The following is a 20097-nucleotide window of genomic DNA, read 5'->3' as shown; positions in this document are numbered from 1 at the left end:
ATCTGCCTTTTGAGCTGTCCCACCAATATCATTAACATATCTTTTCACAAAATATATATATATATATATATATATATATATATATATATATATATATATATATACACAACTGAGTTGATCAGGATAATCTAAAATATTACATTTCCACTACAAATTTGTTTCGTATAGGCTGCAGAGCCGCCTACACTCATCGGGTGGCTGTGATCGACTGAAACTTTGGGCGGGAACGATTTCTTTTGTTTTGTTTTTGTTGGCACCTGTTTGTTGCAAAAGGTTGAATAATTAGTGACTGCACAGGAGAAATTTTCTCCTGTGTCTGCAGGTCGATACTAATTCGTTTCTATTGTTGAGGGAGCACATTTCTGGATATCTGAGGAGTATGAATTTCTCGTGGAGGCACAGATTGCATTTTTTTGTGACGTTGGAGTATGGATTGCATTGCTTTATTATTTTCCAGTCAATCCTGTAATTTCTGTCTTTGCATCTTTCAGTGACCAGATGTGCTTGCTCAGTTCGGTGCTGTTTCTGTATTTTGTGTTTCGGAATGATAGCATGTGGTTATTATATCTTGTTTTGAATGGAGTCTCCGTCAGGCCGATGTATGTTGCGTGTGTATTGTTGTCTTCTCTGGTGACCGTTGCTTGGTAAACCACGCCCTCGGTGAGGCATTTTCCTGGCGATGGGCATTTGCTCTTTTGTCTGCAGTTGCATTCTTTATTGGCGATGGTGGCGGTTGTGTTCTTGTTTTCCATTTCCTTGGCAAGTACTGATTTGTTGTGTGAAGTGATAATACTTTGCATGTTCGGCATACAGCTGTAGCTTAGTTTGAGTGTATTCCTGTTGAATATCTTCCTGAGTGGATGATCGTGGCGGAAACATTTGTCGATTAAATGTAGAAATTTGCGCCCGATGTTGGTGTTGACGCTATTGTCAAACGGTGGGTTGAACCATATGTTGTTCTTTTGCTTTTTATCCTTTATCTAAACGCACTGCTTTCTTTCGAATTACATCTTTCTGTTGTTCTTTTGCTTTGTATTGTTTATCCAAACACATTGTTATCTTGTACATGGCCTGATTCTGTTGTTCTGTTGTGTTATATTTTTTATCTAAGCGCAGAGTTTTCTTACGAATTACATCTCTCTGCTGTTCTGTTGCTTTGTATTGTTTATCTAAACGCACTGCTTTCTTTCGAATAACATCTTTCTGTTGTTCTGTTGCTTTGTATTGTTTATCCAAACGCACTGCTTTCTTTCGAATGACATCTTTCTGTTGTTCTGTTGCTTTATGTTGTTTATCTCTGCGAATTGTTTTCTTTCGAATTAAGTCTTTCTGTTGTTCTGTTGTTTTATGTTGTGTATGGCAACGTTTAAGCTTTTTTCGTATTTGATCTTTTTCTTTCTCTGTCATTTTATAATCTTTATCTGAACGAACACATTGTTTTCGAATTTTGTCTTTCACTTGTTCATTAGCTTTGTAAGTTTCATCTATCCGCTTGGCTCTTTTTCGAAATAAATCTGCCTGTTGCTCTTGTGGTTTGTTTTCTTCATCACATCGTTTTCTTTTCTTTCTAATTAAATCGGTTTCTCTCTCATTTTGTTTGAAATTTGGATCAGCCCTCTTTTTTTGAATCCATTCTCTCTTGCACTGCTGTCTACATGTAGGAACTGTGATGGAACTTGAATGTGTTTCAGAAAATCATAATGTCCACTGTCTGGCATGGCATTTCTATAAACAAGATGGATAATTAGTGGTCCATTGATATTGCCAACAGTGTCTATGGGGTTATTTGCAGGGTCAAGATGTACTTGGATACATACATTATACACAATAGCAGCTGCAGTCAACTCAATATGACCTGCATATGTAGCTAAACCTGGTTCATGTCTGCTCATATAGTGTGCATATTCCTCTTTCGTTTGGATATGCCACCTTGCATATTCAACTTTGATTACATCTTTATAATCATCCCAATGTGCAGTTAAATAATCAATAACACCAAGTCTGATTTGTATGTGGTAATCTTCGGTATTGTAGATCCCATAACTTATAGCAAGATATAGACAATTGCCATCACCTCTGATTGAGACAATCTCATATTGGCTTTTTGGGGAAGACCTTCGGCTCTCCATGTGTAATTTCTTTGCAAGGTTTGATGCTCTTTGACTTTTCTTTTTTGTTTTCATATTTGTCAGTGTATTTCTAAAATGTCAAGGTCAATTAAATATATAATGCATAATGTTTATTGTCAATGCCTTCACTATCAATGATAGTTCAAAATACGTGCATAGGTGAACTATGAAAAGCTCAGTATTATTAGAAAGTATTCAGAAGGTACTGTAATTGGATATTTCAGAAGAGTACTTTCAGAATGTGCTTTGGAATACAATTCAGAATAACATTCAGACACTCACCATGTGAGATAATATTCTGTATATTCCAGAAGAGTACTTTCAGAATGTGCTTTGGAATACAATTCAGAATAATATTCAGACACTCACTATGTGAGATAATATTCTGTATATTCTAGAACTAACAATTTCTGCTTGTTAGTATGTATTGTCAATGTCACTGTTGGATGTTGTTGTCAAATGTCTGTGTACTAAGTGTGTGTATTCTGATTTATTTTGGCTCTTTTTTTAATTAGCAGCTGCAGTAAAGACACAGTGAATACCAGTACTGCAAAAGAAAGAAAATATGTGAGAGATAGGTTGTCTAGCTATGATTCACTAAAATGATTTAAATTTCATATTAAATATTTTGATTTTACATTCAATGCACATTATGCATTTCCTCTGCGAACAACATTCTCCCAATAGCCACTGTAAAACTGAAATCAGATAGGATTCTTGATCAGTGTCATTATTCTTATTCAGCACAGATTTGTGCAATTCTGACATATAAATCCAATAGGAAACTAATACACCATTATCAGTTGATGTTTCAATTGCAGCTGGACTGCACAAAATTTACAATCTTTGTACAAAGTACCAACTATGTTATCATCACCACAAATATATGCATCTGAAATATCATCAGAATAATTTGCAAATTGTTCAGAAATTTTAGAACGCCGCTAAACAAATATGGACTATATAAAGAAATAAAAAAATACACACTAAAGATGGGCTAAATTATTGAAATGAAATAACATACCAGTAATAAATATGCATATGTTGAAACAAACTGTGGACTACACTTCATTTTTCAACATTTTAAACTGAAATGTTTAGCCATAATTTGAACGCCACACTATGACACAGAGGGGTAATTTTAAAATTCGTTTTACAACCGAATGAAATTCATCAACCGTCATATCTTGAACACAGAAATGCCTTGCTAGCTATATTGTGAATATTTCCGTTGGCGATAGCCCACTGTCCGTGCACCGCCGTACAATGGTCGGAAAGAAAAATGCTCCAGTTACATTTTGCAACACATGGGTTATAAACGTTTGATAATTGTTAAATGTCTTTACATATTCTTTGCCCCACTTCCGCACGCTCGTATTAAACTCTTGATATTGCGTTTACTGAGAAAATTTACCTCATGGCCCCTATCGACATGCCGAAGGGCATGAAAACGCTTCCGCCAATCATAGCAACGATTACGTCTTACGATATCTTGTACTATGTAATGTCGAATGTATTGGAAAGCGTGCGGAAGAACGCTCAATCTGATTGGGCATAACAAATGACGCCATTCGGGGAATTGTGTTTAACGGGAAAACGGCGTGGTCTACAAGTTCTATCGGGACATTTTGGCAAGTTTCACGATATCAGTGAAAATACAAGATATAGTAATTTACTAATTTGAAAGTGGAACCAGGATGGTCATTTGTTTTCAGACTCGGTATGCTAAAATGAAAATATATCCTAGTTTGAACCATGTAAACACCACATTTCGCTTACTCCGCTATGTCCGTGACGGCACAACCTTACAGGGGCCCCCGACTCGTACTCCACAAAAGTTACGATGCCCAAAAACAACCAAAAATTCTCGCAAATCGGGGTTGAACTTTCAGTTTCCACTATAAGAATCAATTGAAGTGTGGTAGAAATCAGGGGAACGGCTGTTTTTAATGCACGCCCAAGCCCTAATTGTAAAACAATGGCGTCGTCATCACGCGACTAACATTTTTCGAATGAACTCGTGAATATTGAAAACACGATTACAGTCGATCCCTCATAAATTTAGATACTCTTTTTAAACTAGACCATAATTAGGGCCCATACTGTATACTCGATGTGTGGTGAGATGTTGCCACACGTTTTAACACGACTTATCAGTGACGTGCTTTGGATAACCTTCGAGGCCGTGTCTTTCCGCACACAGCTTCTCACCTCTCATTCACTCACAGATATTATTGGTACACGCAAAGTTAACACATGCTCTAAATACGGATACAAAAATAAACCTCTTACCGAATGTCGTACTGGCTCCACTGGTGTGACTGTAGATAGACGTAGCAGGAACTGAATCTCGTAGCGACACACAGAAAGTATGCCTGCTCGATGCATGAGAGCGAGGTTGAAAGGCCTTACTGGTTCTGACCACTAGATGGCGCCGCAAACACAACTTTACGAACCCCTTACTGCTAACGTACACTCCTATGAGAAAAACCACTGAACACATTTTTATTTTATTGAAAAAAATAATCACACATAAAACAGTATTCATGGTGTAGCATTATTTAAAAATAATTGTTTCTTAACTATGATGTTTCTACAAGCTGATAAAAGTATGGCCATCACATTTGCTTAAGAAGTTCTTGAGTATACTGGTAGTCTTATTACAAAAATTCATTAAATATGCAAATTAGAATTAATTAACCAAACTTACTAAACTTTTACCATAGTTATGCTATAGGGTAATTAAGTATGTGTACAGTCACATCAAATTTGGTTCAATATTTCTTGAGATATAGCCCTATGGCAAAAAAGTCATAAAATATGCAAATGAGCAATTAATTAATAAGCCACACCCACCAAAATCTAATCAGATCTAAGTCTCATCATGATAATACCAAATACCAAATTGCATGACATTGGACCTAAGGGTTCTTAAGTTATGAGTGGAACAAAATCTGTCTACGGACAGACGGACGGACGGACAGATGGACACACAAACAGACATTGTGGCGACAAAGGACACCTTTGGTGCTTAGCACCACGGTGTCCAAAAATGGATTGTTCCATCATCGTCGATGGTGAGCTCATGGAAGATGGTAAATTTGACGACAGTTTGGTACACTCTAGATTAATACAAGGGATGCGGCGATGTTTCAATTCAAAATAACAGACAGAGGCAAACCTGTCAGGTTCAGGCCCAGGACACAAAATGAGTACAATAGATTGTGTTACATCATAATACTTATTCCCTCTTTTCACAATTTTCCCATGAACTAGATGCCAGTTGACAATGAGTTGTTCCAATGTAGGCATATCTGTTTACTCAGTGGGAGCTGCCTGCTGAGTTTGGTGGATTTCTTATCAGTCTTCAGACAATAAAACAGACTCTTGTTTAGGTAAACGCCAGGTCAAATTGCAAAGTGCTCAGCTAAGTTGCTGGGTAATTACCTAATTTGGTGTTCCGATAACTCATGCCCTCGCTGTAAAGTTTTTTTTCCACATTTTCAGCAAACACACTTTCTCCTTTACTCTTTGTACTCTGAACGATAATTATGGCAAGTTTGTATCTTGGCATAAAAAGCAAAATACTGAAAGAAATATGAGATCACTGTCACTGCGCTGTGCACGAAATTATGCATGATTTTGTGACATTTTTTATAAAAAGATATCAAATTATACATGATTTTGCGACATTTTTGAGAAAAATGTCAAATTATTGATGATTTTGTGACATTTTTTATAAAAAGATGTCAAATTATGCATTATTTTGCGACATTGTTGAGAAAAAGATGTCAAATTATGCAGATTTTGTGACATTTTTTATAAAAAGATGTCAAATTATGCATGATTTTACGACAATTTTGAGGAAAAGATGTCAAATTATGCATGATTTGCAGCATTTTGCAAAAAAAAAGACATCAAATTTTCTGAGATAGCAGTGGAAATCCTGAGCAGTACAAGTGACCTCTCTATGACCCAGGTGTCAAGTTTAAATGGTGAACAGAAAAAAGAATCATGAAAATACAATGTTCTTTTCATTTTCAGTATAAGAAAAACACACTAACACAGTGAACTGCATCAGGATCCTGTGAAATGCAATGGTATCGTAACAGTGGCAGGTACATTCCCTTTGCACATAAAGCAATCAGAGTTTTCTATGGATGACACAAATACATTTTCATATTCTTCTTCTTCTTAAAGCCCAACTAGCTGTAACTCTTTAACTTTGTTGACCGCAAAATATCTTCATATTTTCTCCTGGTTTCCTCTGAATTCTACCCTCTGAAGGATATGGGCTTTTACTACATTAGGAAACCGCCATTTTCAATATGACATTTGGTATATTACAAAGGCAACAGAACATACAATGTGTCACAGTTGAAAACATTCACACCTATACATTACATTGACTACTCTGTGCAGTTTATGTAAAGATTTCAGTGCAGATATGCACAGTATCCACGGTTTTTGCTTTTCTTCATGGGGCAACAATTTAATATTTGGGCAAACATTCATTTGCAGTGTAATCTTTATCTTGTTCAAAATTGCACATACAGTTAATAATAATAGGGTAGTTAATAATAAGTGTATACACACATCGAAATTAGTACATTCTCACAAACTTATAATAGCTTGAAAGTAAAATCATAAAAATAATGCTAAAAGATACAGCTAGTTGGACTTTAAAGCACGTTCGAATGCAAAGTATTGGCCTCGTTAAAAAATGTGTTGCATGCAATATGAATTGTCATTGTTGACAGACAAATCTAGATTGTACTAAAGTTCTTGTGTAAGTAATAACATTGGACAATATACACAAAGAGGCTATACCCACCATATGAACACTGGGAACTGTGAAATAATTTTGGAGCAGAACAAGAAACATTATTCTAGGACAATTCCCACTTCTACTTGAGATCAAACTTAATATTGTTAAACACTGGCTTCATATCGTACAACTGCCACATTGTAATCTTGCTAAAGAAGCTTTTCTGGAGCAAATGGTAAACAACACTAACAATAGATCCTGGTTTAACTGTTTAAGTGCCTTAATTTAAGACAATGGAATGGACTTTCTCCTTGATAAAGCTCCATCACTTAAACACCACAAAGTTATAACTGGTTTAATGAAAACAAGTCATCGTTGATGACACAGTCCCCACTTGTTAATGGGTACTTTGATTACATGTCCTAAGAGGATAGAGTCCTCTTCATTAATTAGGTCTGTGATAAAAATACTTTGATACAGATGGCGCTCAATGGCCAAGAATGAGTTCCATGGTGATGAAAACATAAAACCAATGTAGGCCACCATCCTGAAGTTCATAAAATGAGTCAACTAGGAATTAATCAACAGGATGTTGCAAAACATTTTTGAATACAATTCTAACACTTGACAGATTATCACTGGTACCATATTTCATAAAGTTTGATGCAGTATTTACAACACTATGAGATCAACATCTGTATCAAGTTTCATCACATTTGACGCTGTATTAATTTGTGGCTATATCATCCTAATTAGGAAAGTTCATTACTTATGCAATTACAAATTAATTAAAATGACACTGATAAATGTCTTTTTAATGTTAAAGCAATGTGACCTCAACATCAGTTAACATCTGTATAAAGTTTCATGAATTTGATGCAGTACGTATTTCTTGACATATAAGCCTACTTACGAAACTTCAATAATTGACATGTTGCTGCTACATGACGTGAAACAAATTGACGAGCATATATATGAAATAGGTCAATGTCCTTGTACCAACTTTGAATGATACTGGTGGAAATATGTCTGAATTATGGCTCTGTACATCTGAAAATTGTATCAAAATCACCGCCATGTAGCGATATTTGATCTTACTGTTTAAAAAATCAACATGTATATGTATGACGTAAGTCAATGTACATGTACCAACTTTGAATAAGATCAGTTGAGACTTGCCAGAGTTATGGCTCTCGACATGAAACAACCATAACAAAATTGCTACCATGTGGCCATATAGGACCATCTCGTGAAACCAATCGACATACATATGTATAAATAAGTCAATGTCCTTGTACCAACTTTGAATAAATTTGCTTGATACATGTCTGAGTTATGGTTCCGGACATGAAAAAATCAGAAAAAAATGGCCACACGGCGGCCATATTGGATTGTATCACAAAACAAATCAATGTGCATATGTATGACATAGGTCAATGTCCTTGTACTAAGTTTGAATAAAATCGGTGAATAAAATTAGTTGAGACATGCCCAAGTTTTGGCTAAGGACACGAAAAAATTGTAACAAAATGGCTGCCATGCAGCCATATTGGATCATATCAAGAAACAAATTGACATACATATGTATGACATAGGTTAATGTCCTTGTACCAACTTTGAATAAAATCGGTTAAGATATGCCTTAGAGTATTATGGCCCTTGACATGAAAAAATCGTAACAAAATGGCCGCAAGGCAGCCATATTGGATCGTATCACATAACAAATTGACATGCATATGTATGACATTAGTCAATCTCCTTGTACCAACTTTGAATAAAATCCGTTGAAACATGTCTGAGTTATTGCTCTGTACATGAAAACATCGTAATAAAATGGCTGCCTATCTAGCGGCCATATTGGATCGTATCACATAACAAATCGACGTACATATGTAAGACATAGGTCAATGTCCTTGTACCAACTTTGAATAAAATCGGTTAAGATATGCCTGAGTTATGCCTCTGCATATGAAAAAATCGTAACAAAACGGCCACTAAGCAGCCATATTGGATCGTATCACAAAACAAATTGACATGCATATCTATGACATTGGTCAATGTCCTTGTACCAACTTTGAATAAAATCAGTTAAAACATGTCTGAGTTATGGCACTGTATATGAAAATATTGTAATAAAATGGCAGCCTGGCGGCCATATTGGATCGTATCACAAAACAAATCAACATGCATATCTATGACATTGGTCAATGTCCTTGTACCAACGCTTGATAAAATCGGTTGCAACATGTCTGAGTTATGGCTCTGTACATGAAAAAATCGTAATAAAATGGCCGCCTGGCGGCCATATTGGATCGTATCACAAAACAAATTGATGTGCATATCTATGACATTGGTCAATGTCCTTGTACCAACTTTGAATAAAATCAGTTGAAACATGTCTGAGTTATGGCTCTGTACATGAAAAAATCGTAATAAAATGGCCGCCTGGCGGCCATACTGGATCGTATCACAAAACAAAATGACGTGCATATCTATGACATTGGTCAATGTCCTTGTACCAACTTTGAATAAAATCGGTTGAAACATGTCTGAGTTATGGCTCTGTACATGAAAAAATCGTAATAAAATGGCCGCCTGGCGGCCATATTGGATCGTATCACAAAACAAATTGATGTGCATCTGTATGACATATGAAGTAATCCTTGTACCAAGTTTGAATGAAATCGCTTCTTGCATCTCTGAGATATCTGCGTGAACGGACGGACGCACGCACGGACGCACACACGCACGCACGCACGCACGCACAGACACACACACGCACGGACATGACCAAACCTATAAGTCCCCCCGGACGGTGTCCGTGGGGACTAACAAATTTAACAAACAATTATGAAGTCTTTTGGAAAAATTTGATCACTGATGAAAATAGTAAACTAAGAATGTATGCCAAAATAAAACATAATTTTAGATTAGAACCCTACTTAACACAGTTACAAGGTGAGAAAAGAAAATTGCTCACCAAACTTCGCATTAGCAATCATGATCTAACAATTGAAAAAGGGAGACACACTATTCCAAAAACCCCAATTACTGAAAGATACTGCAATCAGTGTAACACCAACAGTATTGAAGATGAAACACACTTTTTATTAGTCTGTCAGAAATACAAAGTCCAAAGAAAGTACTTTTTCAATAAAATCAATTTCCCAAACGACGATACTGAAAATCAGCTTATTTCTCTACTAACAAAACAAGAGTTATCTTTTAATGAACAACTTGCAGATTATATTTTTACTTTATATAAACAAAGAAATACCTAGTTATATTTATTATTAGCTACTATTATTATACTGTAATACTTTATCTTTATTGAAGAAAATTTTAACTTATTTTTGTATCACACTTTTATTGCCACAAATGTGATGTAAATCCTATATTTACAAGCAAGCGATAAAAATATTATTATTATTATTATTCTATGGACAAAACAAAAAGACTGAGAAATTGTTTTCTTGATTTTGTAGGATGATGGCCATATTTTTGTCTGATTGAGAAAGAATGCTGAAGAATGTCTTGTGAGATACTTCATCCGATCATGTTTTGCAATTTAAACTTCAAACTGGTTACCCGTTGTATGTAATTCAAAAATGTGTCACTGTATCTGGGATACACAATATCACGAACAACTTTTTGGGGTTCCTGAATATTAAGCTACCCTATATTTTTATCATACTATCGCTTTTTTAGAGTGTTACTTATCCTCTTTTCAACACTGTCTTTTTTTTTGAGGTAAACGTCCACATGATCTCATCACGGTAAACTGAAAGTTGCTCAAAAAAATAATTCACATAAAAACCAAAAGTCTACACCATCTTACCCCCATTTCAAGTGTACAGGTCTCATATTATCATGGAAAACAATAGGAGTATACTAAATTCTTGCAGTGAAGGGTAAAGAAAGCTATACATGCTTTGGTTGAAAGCTGAAACAGACACAACTTAAGCTCTTCAATCTCTCTACATCATACAACAAACCCTGTCAATTCTTAATTTGTGTATGACTATAACCCTTTTCCTGCCAAGTTCATATTTCACCATCAGGTCAAAGTTGGTTAAAACTAGTGAAGCAAAACATGTCCCATATGGTGCATTTTAACAAAGACTTGAAGATTTGAAGGTCCCTGAAGACAGAGATACTGTGAACATGATTTTTACAGACTAAAGCTGCTATAACATACCAAGCCAAGTGGGTGAAAATACATATGTTTTTGGCTCACTACCGCTTTTTACTTACTTGGCTGATGGGGAAGTGATACTGTCTGACAGGAAAAGGGTTAAAGCGAAGGATTACTGGCTATTAGCACTACAAGTTTGGCTACAAGTACATTGAAGAAGTTACTGCCATAGGAAACTTTGTAATGTAACTTATCAATTTTGTCCATGGTGTCATCTTGTCATCTTTGAAGGCACCAATGGTGACAAGTCTGCCATTTTATGAATTTTTCTGTGGAATTTTCAAAGTTACCTGTGGAAATAAACAACAAATAGGAATTTACCAAAAACAAGTAAACAGCCAACACACAAACTACGGGAACATAATTTACTTCTTAATTCTTTTTTGACAGTGTACACTTATACAAACGTAATCCATTCTTATACACGCACTATCAAGAACAATATTATGATAATTTAATATGTGCAAAAAATTAGTGATGTTGATTGCAGTTTCAAGGCACCCAAAGCACAGTACACATCTGTGGACATTTAGTTTGAATAGTTTCAAGGCACCCATTGGATGAATGCCAGGGTTTGTCTTGCTCTGAGTACATGTATGTAGGTTCACAGGCTGTCTGCACATTCTTTGTTGCACTTTATTACCAGCCTTTCAAATAAGAAGAAATACTGTTTCGACTTTGTTTGAATGTAGCCATGACAAAATCCATTTTGTGTCCTGGTAATAAAAATGTTAGAACTTTAACAATAAGGTTATTACGAAAAATACCACATGCGTTCAGACACAAGTATCATGTATTCATACTTTCCACAACACTGTGCCAATGTCCTGCAGTATTTTTTTTATCATTTTCACAATGATCTAATACTGATAATTTCTGTTTATAAATGGTGTTCTAATTTCAAATAAGATTCACTTTCAACATTTATGAGTTAGCAATCCTGTACAATTTTCTTGTATCACGGCAAAGCAACCCTCTATTGTAAGTTCTAAAATATTCTATCAATTTTAGCAGAAAATATCAAAATTTACTTGCTAAACCAAATTTTAAATAGAAAGTTAGGCCAAAATATATTTTTTTCTGGTCCTTGACATTCAGCAAAAGTGATATGGCAACATGGTTTTCTTTTTTTTTTCCTTTTTTTTCCTCTTTTCTGTTTTCCTAACTATGCTGGTTTGGTACTATTAATGTAACAGTTATTGTCTTTCATCACTGGCTGCATAATACTTCCTTTTTCTTTTCAGTATTTTTGGACATGCAAGCAGGGATATCAAGGATAGCTATACTGATGAGTATGTAACACCCCACACCAAGAAAAAAGGCCATGATGGGCAGGTTCTGAAATGATGTCTAGCGGGAGGTCAGACGTAGTCAAAACAACACCACTCAATCCGCACAACACATCATGTCTGCCTTACAAGTTTGTGGAACACGTCTGTTTGGAACAGACGTGTTCCACAAACTTGTAAGTTCATTTCTGGTTTCTTACAGTATCGACCTTTCAATACATTGCATTGTTCAATTTCCCTACTCAACTTGCTGTTTTCAGCTATTTCATTTTTTGTTTGTTCCTTTTTTACAGTAGTCACATTTCTACCATAGACTTTACATGCTACCAAAACATTTCTACAGTGCCTAATATACGCTAAATATCTGCGTATTTGTTATCGTATTCATTGACCGATTCGAACAAAATGTAATTTTCGTTCCCTTTTTAACCATTGTGTCTGTATAGCCTCTGATGAAGGTCGTCCGTGTACGTCCGAAACGTTAGGAAGCATAAACATCTATTGTATAGTAGCAGATGGGTCTTGTCAACTATTTTTCACACCTCATGTATCCATTATCTACAAGTACCTGCTGCAAATTTTACATATGGACTGTGGTTGGACTGACCCACTTATTATTCACTACTAAAATAAAATACTTCAACAAATTACAATCTCATTACAGCAATACAATTTTTAACCAGCACACAATCCATACACATCCCTTCAAAAATTTGTACATGCGAAAGGCGTTATAAACCTGACAGCATATGTCCTGGGCAGTTAGCAGGGTGTGCAGTGCATGGATATGTGTGGTACTGTTTTAACATCCCGCTACACAATGTTTCAACTTTTGCAGAGTTGATTTCTTTATGATCGACTCATGTTACCGCTTAGCTGTTAATTGCACCAGACAGTGTTGGCAACACCTCGATTTAGACAATATGTCTACTTCATCTAATGCCAATGCTTCAAAGCAATTCACTGTAAGCACCTTTTCTTGATATCACATGAACTGTAGCAAAACTACCATTTGCACTTTCCTCTATTGTATTTATAGAACTTACTGTTTTGACTTCAGTGTAAGCTTCCAGTCCGTACTCTCCAAGTTCACGTCCACTTCCAGACATTTTGTATCCGCCAAACGGAGCCTGGGCGCCAAACACGTCATAGCAGTTGATCCTGCAAATTGAAATTGACCAATGCAAAGTTGAAACCACTCCAATACTTTACATTCCTATGTCCCTGTAATAAGAGGTCTAACCATGGTTGAGTCAGGGCACCAAAAAAAAATATGACAGTATCAATCGTGTGCCAATTTGTATCCATCAAATAGAACCTGAGTACCAAATAAACCATAGCAGTTGACCTTAAAAAAGCTGACGGATGAATAATTGAGTGTCCCCCTGTGGCTTATATTGTATTATCACATGTATAGGACAAGTTTGTGAACTTTTGAACAAAGAGGGATTTACACTAGAGCTGTCGTCACAGCAACCAATTCCACTGCATCATGAGTTTCTGTAGTATTGGAACTTTTTATGCGCCGAGCAACCAAGGCTACTGAACATAAAATATGAAAGTATTTTTGCTCATGATTGCATGTCTGACACAAAAAAACTGGTGCATTTTGAACATGTAAGAAAACTACTTTTAAGCTAATAATGACAATACCGCATCTACTTGGCAAAATGGGCATTCTTCTTTTCCTCTTAGTTGCTGACATATTTTGTCAATTTGCATACGGCATGATGTTGTACAGCTATCCGTCATAGTGCATTGATTGTAATACCATCACACAGTTAACTTACATAATGATATTAACATTTTAACATATATAGTACACACCAATAAAACATCGCGAACAATAAAACACTGTGGTTATGACAGCGTCTTTGTATATCAGAGAAACACTGTGGTGGTGGATTCCGAAGAGAGAACGTAATTTTTACCAGACAGTTCCGGCTCTGATGCCGTTTGCAATCATGATAGCCTTGTTGATATCTGTTGTGTGAACAGCAGCAGCCAGGCCGTAAGCTGTTGTGTTGGCACGCTGAATCACTTCATTTATGTCCTTGAATTTCATGATCTGCATCACTGGTCCAAAGATCTGGCAAGACAATGTAAACAAGAGGTCAAATGTCAAGATTGTAACGATTGTGATGATTGCTGGCCATGGAGAAAGAATAAGGCACCTGAAAGGCAGATTGAGAACCTTCTTAAAAATTCCACCCTCTTCTGTTTGTTTAAAGCAAATGTGGCTCATTTTTGAAACTTTTCAAGGGGATATGAAGTTTTGATCACTTTCAAAAATGTTTCTGTCCACTGAGGAAACCATTTTAAATTTCTAAAATTTGAGATAATTTTTTTTCTCTCATCCATACATTGCACAACTTTTTTTGACTCATCAATTGACTATCATCCAATTGACATTATCCTTACATACAAAAATCATTAAATAATAATAATAATAATATTTGGTTCTTATATAGCGCACATATCCACAAGTTCATGTGCTCAAGGCGCTTTACAATTATTATTACCCCTGGTCACTGGACCTATGTGATACCACTCAACTCCCTGGGGAGCAAACTACAGCTCACATGTGCAGCCAATAAGCGCAGCAGAGCTAAACACACACATTACAACCACTGTCCTACCAGGTACCCATCACTCCTGGGTGGGGAGGAGCAATGAGGAATAATGTGCCTTGCTCAAGGACACAACACCATGGCCATGCCGGGGCTCGAACTCACTATCCTGTGATCGTGCGTCCACTGCTAGTCAACGGTTTCTGTCTACTCAAACAGTTTCGTAAGTTTTCTCATCCATACACAATATTCACAGGCTACCTTCAAACTAAATTTGATTGCATCAAACCGGTGAAGACTTGATAACATGCTTATGAAGAAATGTATGGAACATGCCAACTACTCCAGTATTGAACAGGGTGGTACAAATTTGCAATGATGTTTTGAGATAAATTATTACTCCCGTTTGAAAACCATCATGATTTCTTTCTTACCTCTTCCTTGGCAATGCGCATATTGTCTTGTACATCAGCAAAGACAGTGGGCTCTATGAAGTACCCCTTATCACCATAGCGATTGCCACCAATCAACAACTTGGCTCCTTCCTTCTTGCCGCTGTCAATCAAGTGCAGGATCTTGTTCATTTGTTCTTCATCCACCTACAACACAAACCAACCAGCGTAATGATGTGAATTACAATTGAAATCAACTAAGTGGCAACAAAGGATGTAAAGTATGTGAGGTCCAATTCTTGTCTTTTTCATCTCCATTGATGATATGTCTGTATACCCAAATGAAAATTACGGAGATGAACCAAATTTAATCGTGAAAAGATTTAAGGGAGCTATCATTATATTTTTTTTTTTTTTTTATTCAGTCCATCATCCAACAGGCGTTAGCCCAATTACAGGATGAGGTAAATAGCCCACTAACTCCCCCAATGGAGCACTGAGGAGTAAAGGGCACAACACCGTGCTGGAATCTCGAACTCACCATCCTCCGACAGTGAGTCCGTTACTCTGGACCTACCGGGTCTTGAACCGGGTCTCGAACTCACCACCCTCTGACAGTGTATCCGTTACCCTAACCACTGGGCCACGGTGCCTCCACATTTATGGCTATTTTATATATATATATATATATATATATATATATATATATATATATATATATATATATATATATATATATATATATATATATATATATATATATATATATATATATATATATATATATATATATATATATATATATATATATGTGTGTGTGTGTGTGTTGTGTGTGTGTGTGTGTGTGTGTGTGTGTGTGTGTGTACACACAAATACCGGGTATGAATATACATATCTTTACTATTATTGTTGTATTAATTCGTAACTCGACTAAATCCTTCAGTACATATCAACAAAATTGAGTAGCCCCCCCTTTCTTGTTCTCCACTTTTGAGCAACCCCCCTTGTAGCTTTCAATTTTTTGAGTGACCCCCAAGGCCATAAGTAATGACGGCTCCCTAAGAAACAGCTCTGTCCACATTCTTGGTGAAAATCAATCTTTAGGGTGGTGTCTATGTGCCTTCAAAGTGAAAGACCTGAACTTTTGATCAAACTTTCCTAAAGCCAACTTTCAACCAATCTCATTCAACATTGAGAATAAAGATCAGGAATCACCATCTCATTTGGTTGTAGAGAAACATATTATTTCACATTTACTGACGAGTGAAATTTGAAGCAGCGGCCATCCTGTGTTGACTCCATATCGGAATATAAATTTAAGATAAAAAGTAAGATAGTGAAATCTTGATTCACATCAAGAGATTTAAAATGTGCCTCTACAAATGGTAGACCAAGAGAGTATATAATTGCAAATATTTGAGTGTCCAAATATCTGTCCCCCAGTCACATTCTACCTTACAACAAGAAAAGCATGTAAACTTGAATTTATCGAAAAATAAGCAGAATGCTTGGATGGCAGGCAGGCAAGAAAATAAAGCATGCAATGTAATTACATAGACATGCGGTCAGTTCGAATGTCTTGGTTTTTCTCTTGCAATATTCTGAGTTATTTTCTCACGTTTCAGCCTGGCCAACCACAAACTTCTTAAAGAGCGCCCTCAGTGCCAGAGTTTAGCATCACCTTTTGACCACTCAAATCTCCCTCATCGAACTCTGCGCAAACATTATACTTCAAAAACTTTCCCTGCTGCCTTTTGATCATAAAATATGCAGGTATTAGTTACTTGATCAAAGATTTACCTTGCGAGAAATTTATTTCAAAGTGCATGACTTTCACATCACTAAAAAGATTTTCAGCACAGCTTTATCAGACAAAAAACAAATATGCTGCTGTCATTATGTTAGTAGGATTATAAGCAAAGTTGCCACTAAAATGGTGATTAATAATTCCAACAACTAAAAGGAAATGTTTGGACACATTTAAGGTAGTATGTGCCTCGAAAGTGAAAGACTTAAACTTTTGCTCAAACTTTCCATAAGGAATTTCTTAACAATTCTCTTTCAAAACAAGAATAAAACTTGGGGGTAACCATGCAAATTTCAGAAGTAGAGAAACAAATAACCCAAGAGTTACGGATATGTAAATTCAAATGGCCACTATCCCTGTGTTAGCTCTATGGAGAAAAAAAAAAAATTTGAATTTCGAAGAAATAAGGCGTTGAAAAGTTTTCTTTCACCGAGAGCTTCAAAATGAACCCCCACAAGTGATATAGCAGAAAAGTTTGAGAGTCTGAATATCTGTCCCTTAGGCACGTTCTACCTTAACCCTTTCCTTCCTATATTATAGAGAAACCCTGTATACCCTTATGGCCTGAGTTAAAATTAGCATATCAGACCTACTCACAACACAGCTATTATACCTGATGTTTTGGAAGTGTTAATGATTAAGTCATATATCATCATAACCAGATAACCAGTATTGAATTTTCTTTTGGTTTTACAACAATGTAACAAATTTTTGCAAATTGTAACATGCCTAATTTGCATAAATGTATCAAAGTTCAAACTTGAGCACTATATACAATGAAGGTATGGGGTCTTTCTTTATACCGCCATGTATATACACATTAAAATTTCTGTCGTCATCTTGCATGTTGTCTTTTTATCTGTCTGTCACCAAAAAAACTCACTTTCATAAAAATATTAGCAATTTGATGCCTAGCTGCACACTGTCCAATTCCAACATTTTTAAAGTTTACGTGCATAACTGTTGCGCAAGCAAAAGAAAACAACTAGGTGCTAAGTATGAATATTCAGTTACAGGTGATATGTATATCATTAGAAAGGCCAGGAAATTCCCTTTCCAATGATCATTACATTATACCCCCTATAAGAGGAATTGAGTATTCTAATTGGGTTGAAAGTTTATCTACACATATATGTGCAGTTCGCCCATGAGGGCGCCCTCTTTTTCCTACACATTTATTTGCAGTTAGGAAGGAAAGGGTTAAAACTGATTATGTATTGTTTCTAAATGTCATCTCACCTGGGGCCCTTGCTCATTGCTGTCATCAAAAGGATTGCCGATAGTACGCTTTTTGGCTCTTTCAACACTTCTCTCGACAAATTCGTCATACACACTCTCGTGTACAAATGTTCGTGACCCGGCGCAGCAACACTGACCCTGATTGAAGAAGAGCGCAAAGTGACTCTCTTCCACGGCATCGTGCACTGCAACGAGATGAAAAATTGACTAATTTTAATTGATTCAATTGAACTTAATGAAAAATTAACATACCTTTTGACCAAGTCCTGCCAAAGCAGTGGAAATGACATTGATTTTCAGAACGCCAAGAAGCTTGCAACAAAGGGTCCTGATCCTGCTAAGTCAAGTGAAATTCAGTAATGTCTCCACAGCCAGTCAATTCCAGAGCACAAAAATGTTACAATCTTATAGAGTATAATGTCACATTCTTGTACAGTGTACAAGACTATAGTAGACACACATAAAATAGGTTTTGGCTGCAGTACTAATGCTTACAAGTGACTTGGCTGGATGTATGAGGACTGGCCTGGCAGACAAAGGATTTTATAAAGTTGATAACATTCAAGCTATACACTGTAGCCTGTTTGATAAACTTTTCTTTCTGTGTCAGCAGTGTACAAAAAAGATTTCCAATTCATCAATTGACAACTTAGCAACAAAGATGCATGAAGTTCATGATGCTCAGAAGTAGCAACAACTTTCTTACTGAGTAATCAATTTTTTGCTTCATTGTTTCACGTCTGTCACACCTTAGTCTGGTTAAAGTTGGGAAAGGTGACAGACTGAAAGCAATCTGCAGAAATACATGTAATCTTAAATTTTGTGAAAATAGCTAAACCACACCCCGGCCAGTTACACACATTCAAGATGAAACAATTGACGCAGTGAAAAATACAGATTTTTTTGTTGACACTTGTTATGAATATATTCAATGAAATGGTTGAAATTGCAGGGCTCGAACTTAACGGTTACCCGTTTTCCCAAGGCGAGTAAAACCTGACGTTGAGTGAGTAAAACTAAATTGCACTTTCCTATTCGGGCAAGTGACAGACTTTGACCATAATCACATGTTTTGCAAATAAAAGACGAAAGAAATTTTGTTAAACAATGCTAGCTGCTATTGACTTTCAAGTCACGGAAGCAGGGATTACACTGACCAGCTCACAACTAATCTGTGAGACGTCAACATTCAGAGATTCACAGTGATATCCAGCTGTTGTCTCTCCTCCCTCGGGAAATCTAACCTCATTAATCTAAAACTTACACTTGCCACAACTGACTCCAAAGACACTCAATATGCTGATGCCAATTTATTGATGGGTCTGCATGCCCTTCACCTCTATGACCCCAACCTTGCACTGGAATATTGGTGGACAAGTTGGTAGAGATCACAAACACCAACACTTACATGTACGGATTGTGACAATATAATTGACATGAACATTGATACAAACAAAACAAAAATACCGCAATTATACGGTGTCGCTCAAATTTGATCAGAATTGGTATATACCAGTATGGGTTACCGATGATCAACAATAAATGTTGTTTCTATCTGTTCAGTGGAGGAAAATTCTACGTTGATGTTATGGCAATGATTTCTGCACAGTACAACCAGAAAAACAACAAGAAATATTTAAACCAGAAAAACAAGAATGACAAAAGCAATTAAGGTCTAACTTTAGGTACTGGAGGTCAACTTTAGCAA

The 20097-nt window shown here is 36.2% G+C and overlaps 1 protein-coding gene across 1 annotated transcript in view; it reads right to left on the bottom strand.

The window, feature by feature from the left end:
* Positions 1–6144: 6144 nt before the first annotated feature.
* The window catches only part of LOC139143561 (aldehyde dehydrogenase, mitochondrial-like), a 43279-nt gene continuing 29326 nt past the window's right edge, over positions 6145–20097 (bottom strand). The window contains exons 10-14 of the mRNA XM_070713995.1: positions 18390–18574; positions 15386–15550; positions 14313–14470; positions 13428–13542; positions 6145–11382 (exon numbers count right to left, since the gene is read on the bottom strand). Coding sequence (XP_070570096.1) covers positions 11350–11382; positions 13428–13542; positions 14313–14470; positions 15386–15550; positions 18390–18574 — 656 coding nt within the window. The 3' untranslated portion in view covers positions 6145–11349. The remainder of the gene's footprint in view (positions 11383–13427; positions 13543–14312; positions 14471–15385; positions 15551–18389; positions 18575–20097) is intronic.

This window comes from Ptychodera flava, chromosome 11, assembly GCF_041260155.1.
Source record: "Ptychodera flava strain L36383 chromosome 11, AS_Pfla_20210202, whole genome shotgun sequence".
NCBI classification, from domain to species: Eukaryota; Metazoa; Hemichordata; class Enteropneusta; family Ptychoderidae; genus Ptychodera; species Ptychodera flava.
The sequence above is the reverse complement of the archived record's forward strand: the minus strand, read 5'-3'. Positions and strand labels throughout refer to the sequence as shown.